We start from the raw sequence: 26221 nt of genomic DNA, 5'->3' as shown, positions 1-26221 counted from the left end.
ATTCCTTGCCCCAGCTCCTGCTCACCTACCAGTTCGAAAACATGTAAAGGTGAGTAGATAAACAGGTACCACTTCGGTGGGAAGGTAGCAATGTTCCTTGCACCTTGGCATGTAGTCATGTCAACCAGTGGTGGGATTCAAGTACCTGAATAACCGGTTCTCTTATTGGATGCAGGTCTGGGCCTCCGAGGCCTAGAACGGACTTCTGGAAGTGGCATCCACGCACTTCCGGCGGGCCGTTCTAGGCCTGGGAGGCCTCCTCCAGGCCTCCAAGGCCTAGAACGGACTTCCGGAAGTGGCATCCACGCACTTCCAGCGGGCCGTTCTGGGCTGGGGAAGCCTCCTCCAGGCCTCTGAGGCCTAGAAGGGACTTCTGGAAGCAGTGTGCATTCAGCTGGTTCTCCGAACTCAGCAAAATTTAGCTACCGGTTCTGCTGAACCGGTGCGAACCGGCTGAATCCCACCACGGATGCCAACCACATAACTGCAGAAGCATCTTTGGACAACACTGGCTCAGCTAGGAGACAGAGATGGGCATTGCACCCCCCACACAACTGGATGGGGGAAATCTTTACTTTTATCTTTTTTAGCCCCTATGAGGGTCCTTGGGGCTGTGACTCCCCAAGCCTTCATTCCTAAATGACTGGAGATGGGACCTTAACAGAATCAAGATGTCTGCCTTGGAAATGTTTCTTTAAACTGGAGCTTGAGTTCATCATGAGAGCTGATTATCTTTGATTTGATTCCCTGCTTCTTTTCTACATCTTTCAAACTTTGGACCACACAGCAAGCAGGCAGCTTCTGGAGCCAAAGCACAACTTGAGCCAACCTCCCCCCCCCCCCGTCCCCCGTAGCTGGGAGGGGCTCACGTGGGCTTGGAGGCAGGCAGCGTGTTTAGTCATTCAGCTCCTCTTTGCTGTGTGCCAGGCTAAAAGTAGCTCATTTCAACACAGCTGCCATTGTTGGTCGGAGCTCGGCAAACAGGCGCACAGGTTGCGGCAAGGCAGCTGATGGCTTTCTGGGGCAGGTGGTGTTTACTCTGGAGAAACAATTCCCTTTGCACAGGAAGGCTTCGGAGGAAAAAATTCTCTCTGCAAAATACGGGCCTTGCCTTCAGGAAGAAGCATCCAGATTCCTAAAAAACGGTGATTCTCCCTGTGACACTCTACGAAAGCAACAGTTGGATTTTGAAGAAGCGGGAGAGGAAGAGTACTGAGAACTTTGAGCTGTGGCCTTGGAGAAGAACTCCTGAGAAGACCATGGATTGCCAAGGGGGAAAAAACCCCAATGGATCATTAAAAAAAATCAGCCCAGAGTGTTCATTAGAAGCACAAATGACAAGGTTCAAATTATCCCACTTTGGACACATTAATGGAAGACCCAATTCTCTGGAGACTATCAACCAGAAAAAGTGGAAAGAAACATAGGCCAGCTTTATGCTAAGTAATGGATGGAAGCTTCCGTCCCTCACCTGGTCTTTCAACTCTTCCAGTGGTGCAATCATCACCACTGGAAGACAGAGATCCAATCTAGAACGAAGGAGAAATTTCCTGGATGGAAAATAACCAAGGAGAGAAGCAACCTAGAACTCAGGAGAGGTTTCTTAACAGTGAGAAAAATTAAGCTTGCCTCCAGAAGTTGTGGGTGCTCCATCACAGGAAGCCTTTAAGAAGAGGCTGGACAGCCATTTTACTGGCTTGGTATAGGCCACCTGCTTGGGCAAGGATTGGACTAGATGACCTCCAAGGTCTCTTCCAACTCTGTTATTCTGATTGAAAGGGAAGAAGACAACCAGTAGCAAGAAGGATACTGGTTACAATGGTGATAAATGCACTTCTGGAAGAGTTGAAACACTAGGTTAGGAATGGATGCTCCCAGACTTTAACCCCTTAGATTTGAAATCTATTTTATTTAATTTTATTGCCTTTAACTTGCTGTGCGCTGGCTTGAAAATCCATCTGTGAAGAGTTGACACTGATTTGATGATCAAATCCTTTCATAGTGAGAAGAGGAACATTTTGTTAGACAGAACTCACCAATATACATATACACATATACATATACATATACATATACATATACATATACATATACATATACATATACATTATCTTGAGTTTGGTGCACCCTGTCGGCCCAAATATGGGAGAAAGTGAGAAAGAGCCTGTGGTCTAGAAGTTAATACATCTGCCTAACATGCAGACAGCCCAGGTTCGAATCTCAGAAGGGTATGTCTGGTTGAAAAGAACTAAAAAGTTCGAAATGGCTATTCCAGTTCTCCCTTAATTCTTTGTTAGCAATCCAAATTTTGAAAAATACATATACATATACATATACATATACATATACATATACATATACATATACATATACATATACATATACATAGTCACTGCCTTCTTTTCCATTCCGAAATAGTTTTTCTTGCCTCAGAAGCGGAGAATAGCGTAAATACCATTGTTTTTATTTACTTTAAAATTGCAATAATTATAATGCTGCTTATGGAGATGAGGGGAAACAAAACCCTTGCCACAGAGTTTGATAGAAATATTTAAAACAGATGCACGTGTGTGCGTTTATGTGTTTAATTACACACAGCGAGGATAACGTCTCCATTTTGCAACAAAAGGGGAAAAAGTCATTTTGAAATACAGACGCTCCTCTCTCTTTTCCCAATCATAACACTGAATGTTCTAAATAAGCAGCAAGGAAACTGAGATTAGGTTTGACCAGATATTGACTTTCAGAGAAAAAAAAAGAGAGACAGAGACCAAACAAGAAGCTGACAACTTAATTCTTTTCTTGGAAAACTGCAGCCGATGCGTGAAGTTTTCCATAGTTTTTTTTTTTAATTTTCCCATAGAGACTGGATGACCATTTACTCAGAACGGTATAGAAGGGCCTTCTGCCCGAGCAGGGGGATGGACTAGAAGACCTCCAAGGGCCCTTCCAGCCCTATTATTCTTATTCTAAGCCAGATTCACTTAACAGCCATGCAACTAACTTAACAACTGCAGTGATTCACTTAATGACTGGGGCAAAAAAGGTCGTAATATGCGTCAAGATTCGCTTAACGAATGTCTCACTTAGCAACGGAAATTGGGAGTGTAATTTAGGGTTATAAGTCGAGCGCTCCCTGTAGAATTAGCTCATCTGGGTATGTTTCCCTGTCTGGGCTGATGAAACCCCAGGCAGGTGGTTCATTATTGTAAATTCTCATGGCAGAGAGAATACTGGTAATCCTCAACTTGCACGCGTTCATTTAGTGACCGTTCAAAGTCACAACAGCGCTGAAAAAAGTTGACTTATGATCATTTTCACATTTACAGTCCTTGCACTGCAGCATCCCCACGATCACGTGATCAAAATCCAGAGGCTTGGCAAATGACTCGTATTTATGACGGTGGCCGTGTCCTGGGGGGGGCCACGCGATCCCCTTTTGCGACCTTCTGACAAGCAAAGTCAATGGGGGAAGCCGGATTCACTTAACAACCGTGTTACTAACTTAACGACTGCAGCGATTTACTTAACGGCTGTGGCAAGGAAGGTCGTAAAATGGGGGAAAGTTCACTTTATAACTGTTCTCGCTTAGCAATAGAAATTTTGGGAGCCGTTATGGTCATAAGTCGAGAATTACCTGTATCCCGGGAGGGGTTCAGTCTATCCTCCTCCTCCTCCCCCACCTTTTCCCTTTGCATAAACCCCTTCACAGTGGCTTTCCTTGTGGTCTCCTCTCCTCAACAGTACCGAGTCGGACAGCTGTACACCATCAGTAAGCACAGCCATCAGGAGAGCGACCGAGGAGAAGGGGTGGAAGTGATGAAAAACGAGCCCCACGAGGACCCCGTCCACGGCCCCGGCCAGTTCACCGAGAAGCGGGTCCACCTGTCCAGGTGAGGATGCTCCAGCCACGTTTCATGGGCTGGTTTCCGGGCTCTCTTCTTCCTCTCTGTTGTGGGCAACTTTGCTCCAGGGGCATCATGCCGTTCCTTGCATTAGCCCTGCAAGGCAGGTTAGGAGTTTCTTAATGTATACCCGGGAGAGGAAGGAGGTGTACTAAGTGTATTCTGTTTATGGAGCAACGCAACACATTGTGTTGGTGTAGGGCAGTGGTGGCGAACCTATGGCACAGTGCCAGAGGCAGCACTCGGAGCCCTCTCTGTGGGCACACGCACCGTCTCCCCAGCCCGCCTCCTCCCACGGCCCCCTCCTCACCAGCAGCCCCCCGGAGGAGAGTCGCCCCTGGGCGCGGCCCATGCAAAGCAGCACAGCCAAGGACATGGCAGCCGGGCAGCGGGGACAAGACTCTGCCCTTGCGCCCCGTCGTGCGCAGATGATGCTGCGAGGCATGGGCAGAGGGCATGGCCACCATGGCACTGCTGGGCTGCCTGGGTGATCTGTGGCGGACCGTGGAGGTGGTGGGTGGCCCAGTGGGCAGGGCAGAGTGGGAACAGGGGTGGGGGGGTGGTTTTGGGGCACTTGGTCTCTAAAAGGTTCGCCATCACTGGTGTAGGGAAAGCAGTGAGTTAAGGAGGGGTCACCCTATGAGGTGGATGGGCAAGATCTTGCCTTGCCTTGCCATTAGATCTGTTTCCTTTCCATTATATTTGAACCCTTCTTTCCTTATTCTCCTTCCCTTCGTCTTCCCCTTTTCTTTCCTTTTCCCCTTTCCTCTTTCCTCTTCCCCTTCTCCCTTTTCTTTCTTCTTTCCCCTCCTCCGTCCCTTTCCTTTTCCCTTTCACTCCCTCCTTTCCCTCTACCTCCTTCTCTTCCCCTTCCCTTTCTTTTCCCTCTCCTTCTTCCTCTCTCCCTTCCTCCTTCCCTTCCCTTCCCTTTTCCCATTTCTTTTCCTGCAGCCAATTGCTATCTGCCTGGGGTTCAACTCCACCAAGGCTCCTTCGACTTAATGCTCTCGTATTTCAGCCTTAACGGCGGTGGGATGTTGGCCTTTGGAAATGCTACTATCATTTGCAAAAAATAAAATAAAATAAAATAGTTCTGAGACGCTACCAATAGGCAGCCCTGGGGGCTGAAGGCTGCCTAGTGCGCCTTAATTCATGTTATAGACTTTCTCCCAAGACTGAATCCCTGCTACTAACCATCATTCTTCTTCTCTACTCTCCAACTGATGCAGAGTTTGCTTTTCTGCAATATCCATTTGTTATCTGCTTTCCAATTCACCTGTCAGGAAATCTGAGAATTGCTCCAGGTTGGGTCTTGCAGGATTCTAGCCTGTTAAATATTCCACCAACTGTCCGTTTCCCCTTTCCTTTCTACCACCTCTCTGCTTTGCAGCTCTCGTGCCAATCTGCACATTTTGCAGAATGAGTAAATTGTTTCAGGAGATGCTTGGTGGACGGGTGGGCAAGCTCCCCGTTGCCAGAGATCTTGGACCCGTAGCTCTGCTGGATGGGATTCATGGAAATCATCATCCAGACCTTCTCTTTTCACGTTGGGCAGACTACTTGTTGATACGTAGGACCATCAGCACTACCAGAATCATCTAAGTTGCTTTGGGGATAATCGGCTGTACCCTGATTGTTTATGTGGGCGTCAGACCTGCCACAACTTAAGCCTCTAAGCAGAATCGATCCTTGGCTCCATTTGCTGAGGAAGGCATAGTTTTATTAGAAGTCTAGTGTAATGCAGGAATGCAGAGCCAGAACTGAGAATTGCATGCCATTTCTGACAAGTGGCTGTCCACTTTCTTCTTGAAAGCTTCCAGTGATGAAGCACCCACAACTTCTGAAGGCAATCTGTTCCATTGGTTGATTGTTCTCACTGTCGGGAAATTTCTCCTTATTTCTAGGTTGAATCTCTCTTTGATCCGTTTCCATCCATTGTTCCTTGTCTGGCCTTCGGGTGCTTTGGAAAATTGGTTGATCCCCTTCTCTCTGTGGCAGACCCTCAAATATTAGAACTCTGCTATCATGTCACCCCTGGTCCTTCTCTTCACTAGACTGGCCATGCCCAGTTCTTGCATGCTTCAAAACGTCCGTGTTTAATCCAGAATAAACTTGAAATGATATCCAGGGTAAATCAAGGACTGAATGTTTTTATGCTGACTAACTAGAAGGCTGAAAAGTTCTATTCTCACCACCAAGAAGGAACCATTCATTTTGGAGATGGGAACATGACATCCTGGTAAGACACCAAACCACATTTACATATGCTGTCTTATCATCATCCTTTCAGTGACACATGATAGTCACTGAGGAAAAAGTCCTTGGTTCTATCCTCAGTATCACCTAGGAAAGTTTTCTTGTTGGGTACCTAGAGAACTTCCATCACTACAGAATGTGGACAAATAATCAGGCAAAATATAGGGCAACTTCTGTGTTCCATCTGGCCCATTCATCTCTTTGGTGCAGAAAATTAGAATAATCCCCAGATGATATTGGCCTACTTTCTGGTTGAAGACCACCAGGAAGGAGAAGAACCCACCTTCCATCTAAGTAATTGGACACATTGTCAACATTTCTCTTATTCTCCAGAACATATGTTTCTTCTGCTGTTGACTTTGAAAAGGTTCTCCTTTGAATATGTGAGATTGGTGCCTTCATATCCTAAGAGAGATGTTCCTTCTTCTATAAGATAATATTTCTGGGATTAGAAAAGCTCATTTCTAATCTCTTAGTTTTCCTTCTCTGGGGAAAACATATTCAGCTCCTTCAACTTTTTTCGGACAGACCTTGTTTTATGGACCTCTGGCCATTTCTAAATTTCTTCCCTTTCTCGATAACCTTCTTTGAAAGGATATCTTCTTGGAAAGGAACCTTCTTTCACAGAAGAGGAGGTCAACCTATTCTCCAGAAGGCAGGACAAGAAGCAATGGATGGAAAATAATCAAGGAGAGAAGCAACCTAGAACTAAGGAGAAATTTCTTAATAGTGAGAACAATTAACTAGTGGAACAGCTTGCCTTCAGAAGTTGTGGGTGCTCCATCACAGGAGGCTTTTAAGAAGAGAGTGGACAACCACTTGTCTGGAATGGTAGGGTTCCTGCTTGAGCAAGGGGTTGGACTAGAAGACCTACAATGCCCCTTCCAGCTCTGTTATTCTTAATGCACCCTGAACTGAATGAACATTTTCTACACAGCAGAACATTCATTGGTGACATCCTCAGTTGTTCTTTATACACTTGTCTCCTCAGATCAGACCCTCTTCCAGCCTCTTGCAACTTCATTATGTCCTGAGGGCCATCTCATGAAAGCTTTTATGTGTTGCCCTTACATTTCCCCCAAATTTTCTAGGACTGGGAAATCTTTCAAAGACCACGATGACTTGGACATAACTAGACAAGTTTTTGAAATTTCAAAAGAATTGGTGCTCTCTTAAAATTCTTGACCTCTTCTTTTTATCCCAAATGAAAATATTAATTTCTTTCATTTTAATTTAATTCAAAGGAATGGGGCCAGTCTTTTGAAGGATGCCAAACACTTTCTGTTTTTCAGTTGTAGCAGCTGGACAGGGAACGTGCTCAAAATAAATACATGTCTCTTCCTGCCCCTCCTAAGCTGTTGCTTCCTACCTCTTGCAGTTTTTTTGCCCATTCTGGATAACAGAGTTGAAAGAGACCTCGGAGGTCTTCTAGTCCAGCCCCCTGCTCAAGCAGGAGACCCTATACCATTACGGACAAATGGTTGTCCAATCTCTTCTTAAAAATCTCCAGTGTTGGAGCACCCACAACTTCTGAAGGCAAGCTGTTCCATTGATTAATTGTTCTCACTGTCAGAAAATTTCTCCTTAGTTCTAATTGGTTCTCTCCTTGATGAGTTTCCATCCATTGTTTCTTGTCTTGCCTTCTGGTGCTTTGGAAAATAGGCTGTCCCTCTCTTCTTTGTGGCAGCCCCTCGAATATAGGAACATTGTTATCACATCATCCCTAGTCCTTTTTTTCATTAAAGTAGACATACCTAATTCCTGCAACCATTCTTCATATGTTTTAGCCTCCAGTCCCCTAATCATCTTTGTTGTTCTTCTCTGTACTCTTTCTAGAATATCAATTGTTCAATTTCCTCCTTTGGCCCTACTTAACTTTACAGAGCAATATAGATGCAGCCCAATCTCTTGATTTATTGATAGGATGTGGTCATAACGATCTGCTCTTCCGCCCCCATTAGCCAGCCTTGGCTTGAACCTTGTCGAGGAGATGTCATCCTTGAAAGCAGTGAGCATTCGCGGCAGATAAGGGAAGAAAAATGATTCCTTCTGGGCCTCATTTATACTTTCAACTGCTCAGTTTCCAGTCTTCTTCCTGTTTCTTCTTTTTCTGGCTGCAAGTCCTAGATCAATAATGTTTTACTTTCCAGGAGAAGTTGTTTGAGCTAATTGACCCAATGAAGTTGACTGGCTGGGCCAAGATCAGCCTTCTTTCTATGATCTGGGGAGGGGACTCTTTTTTAGATCATACCGAAGAGCCCCACTAACTCAACAGTTGGACCTCTTGTCATGATGGGTGAGCCTGTTTCTGACAACCACTGTGAGAGAAAGGGGGATTTTTGAACCTTCCCTAGGAGCTTCAGGGTAAAATTATTCACGATGGGAAGTCTCTGGGTAACTGTATCAGCTCTTGATTCAGATAACTGCTGCTATTATGTTTGCAAGCTCAGCACCATACAGGGGTTACAGCTCCCATCCTCCTGCTGTATGGGATCCTTGTCCACACAACTACAGGATATCAAGTTGGAGAAGTTTGTGCTCACAACTGCTGGTTGACAGTTCCTTCTTCAGCTCTCTCTTTCAGCAATGAATGAGGAAATGAGAGGAGTGTCGTCTCCTTAACCTCCTTCCATGTTACTGTATGTCTTCTAGATACCCTGAGGCTTTGTTGTTCTTAAGAAATGAGCAGAGGGTCTTCTCCTTAACCTCCTTCCATGTTGTGTCTTCTAGAAGTCCCGAGGCTTTGTTGTTCTTAGGAGATGAACAGAGGGTCTTCTTTTTAACCTCCTTCCATGTTGTGTCTTCTAGAAGTCCCGAGGCTTTGTTGTTCTTAGGAAATGAGCAGAGGATCGTCTCCTTAACCTCCTTCCATGTTGTGTCTTCTAGAAGTCCCGGGGCTTTGTTGTTCTTAGGAGATGAGCAGAGGGTCTTCTTGTTAACCTCCTTCCATGTTTTGTCTTCTAGAAGTCCCGAGGCTTTGTTGTTCTTAGGAGATGAACAGAGGGTCTTCTTTTTAACCTCCTTCCATGTTGTGTCTTCTAGATTGTCCTGAGGCTTTGTTGTTCTTAGGAAATGAGCAGAGGGTCTTCTCGTTAACCTCCTTCCTTGTTCCAGGGTGCTGCTCCTAATCAAAGTCAAGCCCTGCCTGTGAATGCAGGAGAGTGCACTGCCTGGGTGGGGAGATGGACCCTAATCAGTTGACCATAGATGTTGCCTGAAATGATAGTCACTGCTGCTTCCCCCCCTCCCTTTGAGGCATTGTGTAGCACCGGGCTCTGATTGTTATCCTTGGGTGACCCTGAATCCATGCCACATTCGGGCTCATAGGAAGCAGGGCTCTGCAGCCTACCTTGGATCAATCTGGGCATCCCTCTTATCAAGTTTTGATTTATTCCCATCCTCTTTTTCAATAGCCACCCCTGTCATTTCGTATTAACTCCCTCCCAGTTCCAAATGCACGATGCCTGCAAGGTTCAGTTGGGCTAAATCCATTTAAATGCAGGCTCTCGAACCTGCAATTGAATTTAGGATTAGCCTGTCAGTCTCTCTCTCTGTTTACCTTTGTCCTTTCCTCCCAGCTTACACGGATATAAGCAGATTTTTACCTTGCAATTGCATTTGAGCTGAAGCCCCAAGCATTTCTCCCAGCTGGCTTAAACTCAGCTTCCCAATTTTTGGCTGGTTTGCTTGATGACCTGGAATATGAGCCCCCAGTTCCTCACTCACACCCCACTAGCAAGACCCATCAAAATCAGTTGGCCATCGCTAGAGCTGTCCATGTGGGGAACAGTTGTATTTTTAGACTGTGTTCTCACGACTCTTCTCCTAAGGGAATTCTATTTATAGAAGACAAAACTGAACAGGAATAATTGACTGATAGGAAAAGGGAGCTCGTTTCTCTCTGTAAAAATCCAGCTGGCAGGTGACACCACAGCAAAGCAGAACCTTTCTGAAACGGAGCCCTTCAATGCGGCAGCTGCCAGTGGAGAATTTTAGCCATTTTCACTTGGCGTTGTCTTGGAAGCCCCTAGTCAACGTTGGCTGATCTCAGATAGCTAAAGCAGGCTTGACTAATTTCCAATAGGAACCAGGATGAATGGGAAGAGACCTGCAGAACACAAATCGGTGTGTTGAAATATAAAGTTGCTATGGTGAAGGCAGACAGGATCATCAAAGAAGGATCAATTCCAGGCAGCCTGGTCACATCCCCAGGGGTGAAGGAACTAGATCAGATGCCACAAGCTCAGTCCTGCAGAAGAGATGCCCGTGAAGAGGCATCTCAGCTCAGTCCTGCAAAAGAGATGCCCGTGAAGAGGCATCTCAGCTCAGTCCTGCAAAAGAGATGCCCGTGAAGAGGCATCTTAGCTCAGTCCTGCAGAAGAGATGCCCGTGAAGAGGCATCTCAGCTCAGTCCTGCAAAAGAGATACCCGTGAAGAGGCATCTCAGCTCAGTCCTGCAGAAGAGATGCCTGTGAAGAGGCATCTCAGCTCAGTCCTGCAAAAGAGATGCCCGTGAAGAGGCATCTCAGCTCAGTCCTGCAAAAGAGATGCCCGTGAAGAGGCATCTCAGCTCAGTCCTGCAGAAGAGATGCCCGTGAAGAGGCATCTCAGCTCAGTCCTGCAGAAGAGATGCCCGCGAAGAGGCATCTCAGCTCAGTCCTGCAGAAGAGATGCCCGTGAAGAGGCATCTCAGCTCAAGTCCTGCAAAAGAGATACCCGTGAAGAGGCATCTCAGCTCAGTCCTGCAGAAGAGATGCCCGTGAAGAGGCATCTCAGCTCAGTCCTGCAGAAGAGATGCCCGTGAAGAGGCATCTCAGCTCAGTCCTGCAGAAGAGATGCCCGTGAAGAGGCATCTCAGCTCAGTCCTGCAGAAGAGATGCCCGTGAAGAGGCATCTCAGCTCAGTCCTGCAGAAGAGATGCCCGTGAAGAGGCATCTCAGCTCAGTCCTGCAAAAGAGATGCCCGTGAAGAGGCATCTCAGCTCAGTCCTGCAAAAGAGATGCACAGAGGAAGACTCAAGAGGGTGGTGGGCTCACGGAATGTTATTTGGCAGGGTTGGTTCCAGGCAATGGTTGGGAAGAAAAAGTGGGAGAAGCAGAGTGTCCTTGTTTTTCTGGATGACCAAGTAGAATCGTTTCTGGAGAGGTGGTCCTTGGTGCTCTCTCCTCTTGGTTGTTTTCTTGCAGATGTTTCATTACCCAAACTATGTAACATCATCAGCACAGGCTTTTCTTGCTTCCTTGCCCACCATCTGTCACCCGAGAACATCTCCCTGGGTGGGACAACCAGGAAGTCCAAGGGATGCAAAGTTTTAAAAAAAATCTTCAAAGAGGTTAATGGCAGATATTGTTGTCAAGAAAACTGCATAGAAATGTTCATGAGGTCATCAGGAAAACCATGCATTATCTTCCCTTTCATGCTTAAGGTGGTACTAGAATTCACCATCTCCTGGTGATTGATCCAAAGTCACCCAGCCAGCTTTCATGCCTAAGGCAGAACTAGAATTCACTATCTCCTGGTGATTGTCCCAAAGTCACCCAGCTGGTTTTCATACCTAAAATTGGACTAGAACTCACAGTCTCCCAGTTCCTAGCCCGGTGCCTTAACCACTAGGCCAGACTGGCTCTCAGTGATACTCTATGGAAGTGAAAGTTGGACTTTAAAGAAGCAGGATAAGAAGAATATTGATGCTTTGAACTTTGGTGGTGAAGAAGACTCCTGAGAAGACCATGGGCAACCAAGAAAACAAACCCATGGTCCATTGAACAAATCAACCCAGAATTCTCACTCAAGGCACAAATGACCAGGCTCAAATGGTCATACTCTGGACATTATGCAGGCATTAATGTGGAGGTGTGAAGAAAAGAAGAGAAGAGGATGACCAGCAGGAAGATGGACAGACTCAATTACCATGGCAATGAATTGGAAGACCTTCACTGTTGGAAGACTAGGTTGGGGGCAGATTTTCCTAGAGAAACTCTATCTATATGGTTGCTAAGAGTCTACACCGACTTGATGGCACATAATCAATCAATGAAGCTTTTATCTTTGCCTTTTTTGAAACAGGGAAGAGAAATTCCCTAAAATAAGTATCTTAAGCTGATCAGATGTCCAACAGCCCATGTGCAGGAACGAACCACTTAGATCGGGGCCACCAACTATATATAATATTTATTGACGGGTGTATAAACCAATCATACAAGAATGTCATCCACTGCAGTGGTTCAAAAACAAGTCTAGGTATGAAAAGGAAGATGCTCAAGCCTTCTGGTGTAACATTGTCTTCCTAAGCCATGTGGCAGCCCCCCTCCCCACTCTTTTGAGTAGAACAGCCTGTTTCTGTTCATCTGTTCTATTTCTAACAGTGCGAGTTGCTTCTATCTTAGCTCTAACTGACTGCGAGAATTAACTTTAACATCAGAGGCTTAACTCATCTATTTTATACTTCTGCAGTTAGGGAGAGGGGGGAAATAGGAAAAACTGGGCAGCTCTAATTAGGTAAACTTGCTCCTCCAGAAGCTGCAAAAATAAAAGTGGAATAAAACTGAGTCGGTGGTCTATTTACATTGTTGGTCAACATTTTGTCCATCTTCTTGACTTGACATTTATGTAAAACTTGGTTTGCTGAGACTTTTATCCTCTTCTTCATGAACTGGCTTACTTGGTAGAAGGTCATGGCTTAGAACCTTAGGATTGGAAGGAACATGAAGATCTTCTCCTCCAACCTTCTGCCCATGGCAGGAATCCTCAGGCCATTCCATATAAATGGCTGCCCAACCTTTGCTTGAAGACCTCCAGTGACAGAGCTCCTGTGAGTACAGGGGACAGGCTGTTCCATTGCTCATGAACTCTCATCACCATGAAATTTCTTCCTTTTCCCAGTTTGGTTCTTCCTCTGTAAAATGTCCACCCATTGGTCCTTGTCCTACATTCAGGCATTATGGAGAATAAATCCATACCCTCTTCCCTGTGACACCCCTTTATGGATTGGAAGACTGTCATGTCTACCTTTAGTTCTCTCTTCTTTAGATGAAACATCCACAGCAACATTAATCATTCTTCTTCAGTCTTAATCAATAAATCACTTAACATAGCGTTTGTTCTTCTCTGAACTGTTTCCAGTTCCTCGGCACCCTTCTTGACTTGTTCAATCTCTACTGCAGGCAAGAATGAAGCCATAGACCTACAGAAGATTATCCACTCCAGTTTTCTGCTTTAGAGTTTAATTTTAGGCATTTTCCTCTCCCCAATCCAACAGATTCTTATCTTGTTGGCTTTAAAGGCATTTGATCTCTGTTAACATCATGGTTCTCTCCAGTCTGGAGATCACTGGTTCCTACCTCAGATGCTTATTTCATTTTTTTATTTAAATGTTAATATTTAATATATTGTAATATGTTAAATACTATTATATTACTATAGAGCTCATTTGGGTTAATTTGGGATATATCTTAATACTTTGGAGACTTGAACATAGACTTAAGTTTGGGGTTTGATTTCCATTTAGCCTTGTGCTCTGTTCTTCTGCAGCAAATTGCCTAGCTGGGCTCGTGCGGTAACACCACGAATCTTCTATATCACCGAGAAAGCCTGGAACTATTACCCATATACCATCACAGGTAAGGAGGAAACTCTAATGACATGTGAGAATGTCCTTGGCAGACAGGAGAGAGAGAGCCACAAACTGGACAATCATTGTGCAAAAGGTATCTCAGCCCCCCCAAAAGAAAAAAGGTATGGAAAGCATTCATGAGCTGTGGCGGCACAGTGGTTAGAATGCAGCATTGCAGGCTAATTCTGCCGACTGCCAGCAGTTCGAGTCTCAGCGGGTTCAAGGTTGACTCAGCCTTCCATCCTTCTGAGGTCGGTAAAAGGAGGACCCAGATTGTTGGGGGCAGGAGGCTGACTCTGTATACCGCTTGGAGAGAGTTGTAAAGCACTGTGAAGTGGAGTATAAGTCTAAGTGCTATTGATATTGCTATTCAGAAGGGATCCTCCCTGGTTTTCTGGAGAGTGAAAAGAAAAGAGATGTCAAGAAAATCAAGAAACCCAGGTGTTTCAAAAGTGTGTAAAGATTTATTGTATGCTTAAGCTCTCTACAAGAATCTGAACTACTAGCAGCCAATGGAAATTGGCGGGAGATAAGAGTAGAAGGAATTTGAGGTGGGCTGGATCTCTTGTGGGCTCAAAGAGACTCAAGAATGATGACATGTTTGATTCCCCCCCCCCTCGGGCTCAACCTGGTAATTTCCTACAGGAGGGGAAAAATACTTTCAGTTTTGCAAGATTCAGTTGATGCAATTTGGGTACAAGAGCCATGTAATTTCCCCTTACAGCTTTGAAGCTTACTAAAACACCCTCATGCCTACACCAGGTTACAAAGTGAGTGGGTTTAGTTGCCCAGAAAATGTGTAATGGATAACTCTTCCTTCTCTCCAACCTCAGCTTTGTCTCTTTCTCTGTCTCCCCTTTGCTAACTTGGGATATCTGGAATTATCTCACCATGGATGCAGAGTATACAGTAAGTACTAAGGTGCCTCCCTACTTTCAGTACTTCTCTAGCAGAATAGAAGAGAGAGCTCAAGAATACCACGAGTAACTTCAAGGCTGCAGTGGGGTCCTTGGTGCTCTCTGAGATGGGTTATTTTCTGACAGACACTTCATAAACCAACTAGGTAACATCATCAGTGCTAGAAAGGAGAGGGATTTGCTCTCTTTGGATATACTGGTGGTTGCCCTGTCAGTGGGCATGTTCTCGGTGGTTCCATGGTTATGTTGTTTATTCTTTGTTTGTTTGAATTGCAGACTAGTCTTTGCAAAAAGGGAACATCTGGAGGGCTTCTGCCTTTTCCAGTAGGAGCACAAAAAACCCAGAGGAACTGCAGAGCCCAATGTCTTCAGTATAAAGGAAGAACTGGGTTTCTAGTCATCATGGCTTCCGATTTAATACTTGAAGATTTGCAGATGGTTCCCAGAAGTTATAAGAGTGGCAGGATGAGATTTTTCTGCAGGTCCCATTTTTCATGAACTACATGAAGGAAAGAAAAGTTTAAACCCCGTCACTTTCTTTTCGTTTCTTGGTGCAGCATGGCTTGCTTCATAACCATAGCTTTATGGACAGGAAAGTGTAAATGGCACCTTTTGTGGATGGTTAATAGATGAGAGACAGTTTGGTCTAGTGGTTAAGACAACAGGCTCGAAAGTGGGAGACTGTGAGTTCAAGTCCCACCTTAGCCGTGAAAGCCAGCTGGGTGACTTTGGGCCAATTACCAGGAGACTATGAGTTCTAGTCCTGCCTTAGCCATGAAAGCCAGCTGGGTGACTTTGGGCCAATCACCAGGAGACTGTGAGTTCTAGTCCTGCCTTAGCCGTGAAAGCCAGCTGGGTGACTTTGGGCCAATCACCAGGAGACTGTGAGTTCTAGTCCTGCCTTAGCCATGAAAGCCAGCTGGGTGACTTTGGGCCAATCACCAGGAGACTGTGAGTTCTAGTCCTGCCTTAGCCGTGAAAGCCAGCTGGGTGACTTTGGGCCAATCACCAGGAGACTGTGAGTTCTAGTCCTGCCTTAGCCGTGAAAGCCAAATGGGTGACCTTAGGCCAATCCCTCTTTCTCAGTTCAATCCACCTCACAGAGTTGTTGTTGTGGGGAAAATAGGAGGAGGAAGGTGTGTTGGATCCGTTTTCCACCTTGAGTTATTTGTAAAAATAATAAAGGCAGGATATAAGTACAAAATCTATAAAAATGATTGTCTGCCTCTTTTCCAGCACCATCCTTTCACTCATCCTCTGGATCTTCTCACATGCTCTCCATTTCTCTTTTCTTTTACAGTGCTCGTTTCTGCCCAAATTTTCTATCTACATAGAGACCAAGTATGAAGATAATTGTGGAAATAGCACCAACGTAAGTACAACCCATACAGAATTAGAAACAGTGGCCCATTTCATCCTGTACAGTTACTTTCAGGGGGGGAATGAAGACATGGTGAGAGTTATCCATGCATTGAATTAGTGACCAAATTTTAGCTCGGACAACCCCCGGTCAGAGGAATTTCACCCCTGGCTGAGGAACCCTGGAGTTGATGTCCACACATCTTCCAAGTTTCCATGGATGAGAAACACTGCATTAAATTATCCTCTCCCCCTGGGAAGTTGCATCTGGGCTTGTTTGTGGGAAGGGACCATGAGGAACAATTGAGTGCCCTTTGCAAAGATTCCATTCAGCTGATGAGATGAGCAGAGTCAAGGCGAGGCGGCGTCCATCACTATGGCCACTATCAGGGACTTAGGCAAGAGAGCAGAGAATCTGAAGAGGCCTTGTGATTCAGAGGAACATGATGGTGTCAATAACCGAGTAACAGAGTTGGACTTTATAGAAGCTGGATAAGAAGAGTATTACAGAATACAGAATAGCAGAGTATTACTGAATACAGAATAGCAGAGTTGGAAGAGATCTTGAAGGTCTTCTAATCCAACCCCTTGCTTAAGCAGGAAACCCTCTACAATTCTGGACAAATGGTTGTCCAATTTCCTTTTTGAAAACCTCCAGTAGTGGAGCACCCACAACTTCTGAAGGCAAGCCATTCCACTGGTTAATTGTTCTCACTGTCAAGAAGTTTCTCCTTAGCTCTAGGTTGCTTCTCTCCTTGATTAATTTCCATCCTTTGCTTCTTGTCCTGCCTTCTGGTGCTTTGGAGAATCACCTGAAGGTAGGACAAGAAGCAACGGATGGAAACTTATGACAAGCCAAGGAAGGTACCGGTATGCATTGTAGCTTCGCCAACGCCACTTATGTTTACCATCCCTCATTAGCTAAGAATCTGTGTTTTCTCTCACTGGCAAGCTGACTGGCGTTGTTTTTCCCACTTGCTCTCACAGATCTTTCCCAGTGAAAAAATCTTGGGAGACCATGAAGTGATGTTCTTGGACATTGCTTTTGATGAAATCCCAGAGCGCTACTACAGCAGCTTAGAGGTAACAACCTGTTGGACAGGCTAACCGTGCATGGTTGGTGGGTGGCTTTGGCTTCTCCAACCCAACTGCTCATTCCTGTAATGGCCTGTAGGAAGGACCTTGGGAGACAGGAGGAAGGACTTCACGTTGTTCTACTTCTGCAGTCTGGGGTAACTTCTGTCCCAACTGTAGTGTTAAATCAGGCATGTCAAACTCGCGACGTCATGTGACATCGCGCGACGTAGCGGAGCTTTTTTGCCATTGCCAGCAATGGGGTGGGCGCGGCTCTGGTATGATGAAACCGGCCACAGGCTGGCAGTTTGACACTCCTGTGTTAGATCATGGCACTCTGCAAATTGGTCACTTGTACACCTACTTGCTGCTGGGGTTGCAATGATCCTGCTCTCAAGTGCTTGGTGGACAGAGTCTCCTGAGGATCAGGAGATAAATCCCAAGTGGAAAAGAGTATAAGACTTGCAAAATTGATACCAGCCTTGTGAGGCAGTCCGGGGGGGTGGGGGGAAGCACAACCAGTGGGGTTAATTTTACAGATAGTCCTTGACTTACAACCTTTCATTTAGTGACCGTTCAAAGTTTTCACACTTATAACTGTTGCAGCCTCCCCATAGCCACGTGATCAAAATTCTATTCCCCCCCCCTTTTGGCTATATAGGATCTCCGGTCCTTCAGCTCAGCTAAGACGGGTCGCGGGCCACTCCTGGAGGGCTGGCGGGAACAGACACAGCCCATCATGTGCTCCTACAAACTGGTGACGGTCAAATTTGAAGTCTGGGGGCTGCAAACACGGGTAGAACAATTTGTCCATAAGGTGAGATTGTACTTTGGTCTACAAAGAGGCCTGCAAAGAAGTCTGATGGCTGGAGATGAATGTGCTGCAATAGCCAAAAAGCCAATGACATCTTGGGCTACATCAATGGAGGGACAGTTTCAAGGTCACATGCAGTGTCAGTACCGCTTTATATCACACTAGTGAGGCCACGCTTGGAATACTGCTTCCAGGTGTGGTCACCATGAAACAAAAAAGATACTGAGACCCTAGAAAGAGTGCAAAGAAGAACAACCAAAATGATCAGGGGTCTGGAGTCTGAATCATATAATGAACAGTTAAGGGAACTAGGTATGATCAGTCTATCAAAGAAATGGACTGGGGGAACATGACAACCGTCTTCCAATACTTGGGACTGTCACAGAGAAGAGGGGATTGACTTATTATCCAAAGTAGGACAAGAAGGAATGATGGGAAGCTTGCTAAAGATAGATCCAAGCTAGAAGTAAGGAGAAAATTCCTGGCAGTAAGAACAAATCATCAGTGAGACAGCTTGCCTCCTGGAATTGTGGGTGCTCTGTTGCTTAGAGATTTTCAAAAATAGACTGGACAACCATTTGACTGGGATGGTATAAAGTCTTCTATCTTGGACTAGAAGACTGCTGAGATCTCTTCCAGCCCTACAATTCTACAGTATCTTCTGTGTTTGAGGACTACTTCAGCAGTTAAGGGGAGGAACTATCCCAGAATGCAAGAATCCTTGTTGGCTGATCTGGGAGATGCTATATTAGTGGTGGTGTTCTTGTTTTTAGGACAATGGCTTTCCTGATTACAAATTGAGAAGGGCAAGAGATGCATTGTGACTTGGTGGCCAGGTTTCATGTGGGATAGGGCTGCCCTTTCAGTACCTTGGAGAGCTCCTTAGAGCTCAAATCCTCTTTGGGAACAGACTAACACAGGGCTCTTCAAACTTGACCCTTTTATGACTTGTGGACTTCAACTCCCAGAATTCCTCAGCTGAGGAATTCTGGGAGTTGAAGCCCACAAGTCATAAAAGGGCCAAGTTTGAAGACCCCTGGACTAACAGAATAACAAAGTTGGAAGGGACCTTGAAGGTCTTCTAGTATCTAACCCCCTGCTCAAGGCAGGAGCCCTATACCATCTTAGTCAAATGGTTGTCTTCTTGAAAACCTCCAGTGATGGAGCACCTACAACTTCTAGAAGCAAGCCATTCCACTGATTAATTGTTCTCAATGTCAGAAAATTTCTCCTTAGTTGTAGGTTGTATCTCTCTAATGAACTTCTACCCATTACTTCTTGTCCTGATCTCGGGTGCTTTGGAGAATAAGTCAATCCCCTCTTCTCTGTGATAGCCCCTCAAATATTGGAAGACAGTTATCATGTCCCCCTTAATCCTTCTCTTCAATAGGCTAGACCAGTGATGGCGAACCTTTTAGAGACCGAGTGCCCAAACTACAACCCAAAACCCACTTATGCATCGTCGGGTGCCGGGTGGGTATGGCCCATTGGGTGGGCATGGCCCATTGGGTGGGCGTGGCTGCGGTGGTAACGGCAGACTGGGTGGGACTAAAAAGTTCAATCAATCAATTCCAACTTTGCAAAATCTTTTTTTTTCTGTGAGAAGTTGAAATTGACTGATTGAACCTTTTTTTTTTTTTTTTGCACACGGCAGCAGAGGTCTAAAGCGAAAAGGTTTTATAAAACCCATCTGAAGGCCTAGGACTGGGGCGACGGCGCGTGCCCACAGAAAGGGCTCTGAGTGCCGCCTCTGGCACCCGTGCCATAGGTTCGCCACCACTGGGCTAGACATAGCTAACTCCCTCAACTGTTCATCATATGGTTTAGCCTCCAGGCCCTTCATCTTTGTTGCTCTTCTCTGCACACAAATATTCTTCTCTCTTGTTCTTGGCACACAACACAAGTAGTTCTTTTTTGAAATTTCATTCATAGGATGTTATCTTCTGAGAGAATGATCCTGGGGTTTTTTTTTAAATGGGGAAATCAATACAGAACAATAATCTCTGGCTGTTCGTTTTAAACTCAGTCTGTATTTGGGTTTGATGCTTCCATCAGTCTTCCTCCATAAAGTGGTCATGTTTGGTTTCTGCAGCCAAGAATGGCAATGTTGCTGGATTACAACTCTCAGTCTTGGCCCACTTGGCTGGGGGGGTGAGGGATGCTCAGAGTTGTGGTTCTTGACATCCAGTTGGCTGCGATTGCCCATCTCAATCGCAACAGCAAAACAAGGTAGAAAATGTTGAATTTTATGCTGCAGTTTAGAAGAGAGCTTTGCGTTGCTTCGTATTTTGGGAGGAAAACACCATATGCCTCCCGCCTCCAAAGCAAAGTAGGGAAATTGTGTCATAGTGCCACAAATAGCATCAGGCAAACTTTACAGAAAATCAGAAAAGGATAGCACATGCTGTCAGCCCTTGGAGTTAGGTCAAATCAAGAAATAGGGAATCCAGTAATGCTTTATATCAGGGGTGTCCAACCTTGGAAACTGTTAAGACTTGTGGACTTCAGCTCTCAGAATTCCCCAGTCAGTTATCTCCCCAAGGGCTACAATGGCAGAAGCAGTGTAATGGAAGGGACTTTGGAAGCCTTCTGGTCCAAACTCCTGCTCAAGCAGGAGACCCTATAAGAGTCTGGACAAATGGCTTCCAGTCTCTTGAAAATCTCCAGTGATGGAGCACCCACACCTTCTACCATTCCACTGATAAATTGTTCTCACTGTTAGTTCTAGGGTTGGATCTCTCCTTGATAAATTTCCATCTGTTACTTCTTGTCTTGCCTTTGGGTGGCTTGCAAAATAGGTTGACCCTCTCTTCTTTGCGAAAGCCCTTCAAATATTGGAAGGCTGCTATCCTGTCATCCCTAGTCCTTCTCTTCATTAGACTAGACATCCCCAGTTCCTGTTCTTTGAAAACATCTTTGTTGCTCTTCCCCAGCACTCTTTCTAAAGTCTCAACATCTTTTTTTGTAATGTGATGACCAAAACTGGATGCCATATTCCAAGGGTGGTCTTACCAAAACTGTGTAAAACAGTACTAACTCTTCGTGTGATCTTGATACTATCCTTCTGTTGATGCAACCTAAGCTTTTGGGGGCAGCTGCAGCAAACTGCTGGCTCGTATTGATTTACGGTGGTGGAATTGCTGGGTGGAATTTGCTTGGACACTGCCTGCAATGCCAGTAACACGATTTTGGGTTTCAGGTTATTCGAGATATTTTACTCATCGGACATCGCCAAGCCTTCGCCTGGGTGGACGAGTGGTGTGGTATGTAAGACCCTGGGGTCCATGCTGGAGGAGGGAGGGAGGAAGGGATGAGAGCCCATGTGGGCAGTTGCCTTGATCTTCCTTTTCCATGGGAATGTGCCTTTCCTTAGTTTTCCCATGTCCAACTGTAGAGTTGACAGTTTCACTTTGGACCTGATCATTCAACCAGAAACCCATGTTGACTGTGCTATTGCCTTCAACAGTGCAGCCAATCAACCACCCTCTGTTTCTTGGTGCATAATCCAGAGGTTTGTGAGTGAGTTTGGTTTTTATCACCATCTACCCCACTGGTGGCAAACCTATGGCACACATGCCAGAGGCGACACTCAGAGCCCTCTCTGTTGGCACGTGTGCCGCCGCCCCCAGCAGCAGGCCCATCATGCCACCACCGTGGTTAAGGGCCAGGACCGTTTAGTTGTCAGTCACTTTTTTTTCAGTGGCATTGTAATTTTGAATGGTCATTAAACGAATACAGGACTTCCTGTATTTGTGCTGCTTCAGTCACACCATTGTGCCCACCCGGTTGACTTTTAGACCTTCCCCTATAGCAGTGGTGGCGAACCTATGGCATGAGTGCCAGAGGTGGCACTCAGCGCCCTCTCTGTTGGCACGTGTGCCGCTGCCACCAGCAGCAGGTCCATCAGGCCACCGCCGCCGCCCGGAGCAGGAGCCCCGCCCAGCACAAAGGAGGCGAAGCGGCCGACTAGCAAGCTCGAGTAGAGGTGGTAGAGCAGAGGTCACCAACCATTGTTGATTGGTGGACTGGAAGAAAAGGGAGGGGGAAGCATTTTACATGCCTGCATGTGCGCACGGGGCCTCGAGCATGCATGCACTGCAAATGGGGTGGGGCTAGGGCCTGCGTGATGATCACTGCCCCGTTCTTGCATGGTGCAGCGCCTTGTATCTGCGCCCCATGGTGCGGCGGCAATTGTTTTTGTGCCTTGTAGCACGGTGGCTCATTTTTGCGCCCCCCCTCGGTTTTTACGTGCCAGAGGTGGCACTCAGAGGCGCCTCCCTGCCCTCCCCCAAGGGCACCACAATGCTGATGTGGCCCTGGCACTTTGTGAAAAATAAGTGGGTTTTGGGTTGCAATTTGGGCACTCGGTCTTTAAAAGATTCGCCATCACTACCCAGTAATCCCATGGAAAAAGCTGTGACCAGTTATATATTAAATTCACCATTTCTGCGGATGCAACGAGATGATTGAAAGCAATTGATCAAAATGGCAAATTTGTGTAATGGGTGTTTTCTGCCCCCCACTCACCCACCCAATAGCAAAGCATAGAACTGCTTGGAATAGTGAGTTGGGCGGCATATAAATTTAATAAATAGATAAATAAATAAATGATGCGAAGGAAGTCTACTCAAGCCTTCAGAAGAATCTCCGGCCCAGCTCATTTGTTCCTGAAATATTCAAAGCTCTCCTTTTTGGATTTTAAAGAGCCCTAAGGGGACTAGCAATCATGCTTAAAAAGCAAGCAGAGTATCAGTATGTTTCCATTCAAAAGCCCAGTGGAATTCAACAAAACATCATCATTAAGGTTTAAAAAAATATATATGCGTGGGATTAGTTTGCAGGAACAAATTGGAGCTACCGAGTCCAGCAGGGTGTTTCAGTGTGGAAACCTGCTTGTGGTTTTGGGTTCAAGACATAAACTTATGATTCACTCAAAACATCTTTCATCCCTCTGAGCTTCTTCAGATCATAGCTGTGCCTCAACATGTTCCTCAGAGCTGAAAAATGTCCTTCCTCATTTTCTTTGAAAGTGGTTGGATTCCTGAGGACAAGTAGATTGCAGAACATTATTATGCCTCCTCACCACCTTTTTGGAACAAAGTTTCCTCTTTTTCTTTCCTAACAGGCTAACCTTCCCTCTCAAGTCAGTTCTTTTCTTTCCTTTTTCTGTTATCCCCGAATCTGTTATTTTACTTACATACCAGGATGTCCTTCCTATCGTGTTGTTCCCACCACTTTCTGGCTCTTGAGGTTCCTCAGCTCACCACCTTCTAGGAGCGGTTCCTAGACTCCTTGTCCCGTTCCACCTGGGAAGCTCCCACAGCTGCCAGGCCACCGTCTTTTTAAATTTCCCAGCATTCCCTGGGCTGTCCTTACATTCTGGGATTTCATAAGGAATTTTGCATTTTATCTGGGATAACTGACAGAGGTGGGCTTGATGTGGCTGCCCTCTGGTGGAAGAAGATCAGGGGAGGAGTGAAAGGAAAGCCCAGAGACTGGGTTCATTTCCAAACCATGTTCTTGGGATCAAGCTGGTAGTAAGGCATTTCCATCTAAAGGTGTCTATCAGATCCTTTTCACATTTATTTGCTCTTTCTCCCAAGAAACCTTGCCCATAGGATGGAGAAAGAAAGAAAGAAAGAAAGAAAGAAAGAAAGAAAGAAAGAAAGAAAGAAAGAAAGAAAGAAAGAATAAGAAAGAGATTGTAAGGAAGAGTAAATATAGAACTTAGAATAACAGAAAGAAAAAAGGAAAGAAAGAAAGAAAGAGAAAGAAAGAAAGAAAGAAAGAATAAGAAAGAGGTTGTAAGAAAGAGTAAATATAGAACTTAGAATAACAGAAAGAGAGAAAGAAGGAAAGAAAGAAAGAAAGAAAGAAAGAAAGAAAGAAAGAAAGAAAGAAAGAAAGAAAGAAAGAAAGAAAGGCTGTAAGAAAGGGTAAACATAAAACAGAATAACAGAAAGAGAGAGAGAAAGAAAGAATAAGAAAGAGGTAAAGAGTAAACATAGAACTTAGAATAACAGAAAGAGAGAAAGAAAGAAAGAAAGAAAGAAAGAAAGAAAGAAAGAAAGAAAGAAAGAAAGAAAGAAAGAAAGAAAGAGGCTGTAAGAAAGGGTAAACATAAAACAGAATAGCAGAGGAAAGAAAGAAAGAAAGAAAGAAAGAAAGAAAGAAAGAAAGAAAGAAAGAAAGAAAGAAAGAAAGGGTAAACATAGAACTGCTCAAGCAGGAGACCCTATATCCTTCCAAACAAAGGGATGTCCAGTCTCTTCTCAAAAGCCTCTAGCGATGGAGCACCCACAACTTCTGAAGGCAACTTCCGTTCCACTGGTTAATTTTCAACCTCCTGGTTTAGATGATGTGAGAAAACCACAGATAGAAGAAAAAAAATGTTTGGGCAAAGATGAAATCACTCAAAATAGAAAAAAATATATATACTGAAAACAAGAGCCTTTCCAGGAAAGTAGATTCAGTGTTAAAATAAGGCAAAGGGGAGTTTGACAGAGGACCAGTGATTCACACTTAAAACAGTCCTTGAATGGGGAAAGGGCAGACGCAAAGCCAATCTCTCAATGAGATCACTCTGGCTTTCCATTCTCCTAAAGCACTTGAGTTAATGCATGATTTGATTAATGCTTAGATCATCCCCTTTTCAATTAAAGTACGCCATATTAATTTGGCAGGTGGCAAAGGATATTTGAAAAAGATTTTTTCCCTGAGAGCGTGTATTTATTTAATGGGTATGGGATGGAGGAGAGAGACTCAGTTTGAACTAGATATCTATTGCCCAGCATTAAAATGTATTTAAATATAAAGACATTTATATACCCGCATTTAAAAGGTAACAATTTGGCTGTCTTTAGTGCCAGGCAAGCCTTTATTATAAGCTCATATCCCTGGGGGGGGGGAATACACAGGAATGCCATAATTAGAAATGAGACTTGGTCTGATGTTTATTACATCCAAATAAATCCAAATTTTATTCTGAAGTTGTTCCTTGGAATGGATCCCAATGAAACAGTACCTCTTTTTCATCAAACATGTTGATGGGGGTGGAAAAGAAAGGGTGACCTTCTCATCTGGTTTGGCCAAGCTGAAGTTGGGGAGAGCCACGGTTGTGCAGCATTGACAGTACTGTTTCTTTTTTGCCTCACTGTGATGGAGAGGAGTCTGGATTCCCAGGTGGGAGGGGTTGCTTCCCAGAGCCCAGAGGAGCTTGGAATGTCTGGTGGACAGGAGGAGGCTTAAGACAGCCCCTCCCTAACAGTTCATAGACTATAGGTTGTTGTTGTTGTTAGTTGCAAAGTCATGTCCAACCCATCGCGACCCCATGGACAATGTTCCTCCAGGTTTTCCTGTCCTCTACCATCTTCTGGAGTCCATTTAAGTTCACGCCTCCTGCTTCAGTGACTCAATCCAGCCACCTCATTCTCTGTCGTCCCCTTCTTCTATTGCCCTCAGTTTTTCCCAGCATTAGTCTCTTCTCTAGTGAGTCCTTCCTTCTCATTAGGTGGCCAAAGTACTTGAGTTTCAACTTCAGAATCTGGCCTTCTAAAGAGCAGTCAAGGTTGATCTCCTCTAGGACTGACCGGTTCGATCGCCTTGTAGTCCAGGGGACTGGCAGGAGTCTTCTCCAGCATCATAGTTCGAAGGCCTCAATTCTTTGGCGCTCAGCCTTTCTTATGGTCCAACTTTCACAGCCATACATCGCAACTGGGAAAACCATGGCCTTGACTATATGCACTTTTGTTGGCAGGTGATGTCTCTGCTTTTTAGTATGCTGTCTAGATTTGCATAGCTTTCCTCCCCAGGAGCAAGCGTCATTTAAATTCTTGGCTTCAGTCCCCATCTGTGGTGATCTTGGAGCCCAGAAAAATAAAATCTGTCACTCCCTCCATTTCTTCCCCATCTATTTGCCAGGAATTGAGAGGGCCGGATGCCATGATCTTGGTTTTCTTAATGTTGAGTTTCAAGTCAACTTTTGCACTCTCCTTCTTCACCCGCATCAAGAGCCTCTTTACGTCCTCTTCACTATTATTCAAATAGTTGCTCTACTGTGGCAAGTTTGATGTCAGGCCCAAGAAGGAAGAACAATGCATAGACCTCCTTCTGAGTAGTTTATTTATTGTTCTTTGCACACAGACAGAATCTTGTCAAATTAAAGCAAGTACAGGTAGTCCTCGGTTTACAACAGTTCATTTATTATCCATTCGAAGTTACAATGGCACGGAAAAAAATTGACTTATGACCGTTTTTCACACTTACGACCGTCGCAGCATCCCGG

General features: G+C 45.1%; 1 protein-coding gene across 1 annotated transcript in view; it reads left to right on the top strand.

Moving 5' to 3' along the window:
* LOC107290388 (cytoplasmic phosphatidylinositol transfer protein 1-like) overlaps positions 1-26221 on the top strand; it is a 38814-nt gene that overhangs the window by 7505 nt on the left and 5088 nt on the right. Inside the window, exons 2-8 of the mRNA XM_029284741.1 lie at positions 3745-3893; positions 13692-13780; positions 14675-14682; positions 15991-16062; positions 17037-17132; positions 17785-17940; positions 21137-21200. Of these exons, the coding sequence (XP_029140574.1) occupies positions 3745-3893; positions 13692-13780; positions 14675-14682; positions 15991-16062; positions 17037-17132; positions 17785-17940; positions 21137-21200 (634 nt within the window). The remainder of the gene's footprint in view (positions 1-3744; positions 3894-13691; positions 13781-14674; positions 14683-15990; positions 16063-17036; positions 17133-17784; positions 17941-21136; positions 21201-26221) is intronic.

Source organism: Protobothrops mucrosquamatus, unplaced genomic scaffold, assembly GCF_001527695.2.
Source record: "Protobothrops mucrosquamatus isolate PMUCROS unplaced genomic scaffold, P.Mucros_1.0 scaffold880, whole genome shotgun sequence".
Classification (NCBI taxonomy): Eukaryota; Metazoa; Chordata; class Lepidosauria; order Squamata; family Viperidae; genus Protobothrops; species Protobothrops mucrosquamatus.
Note: the sequence above shows the minus strand (reverse complement) of the source record. Positions and strands in the feature narration are given on the sequence as shown.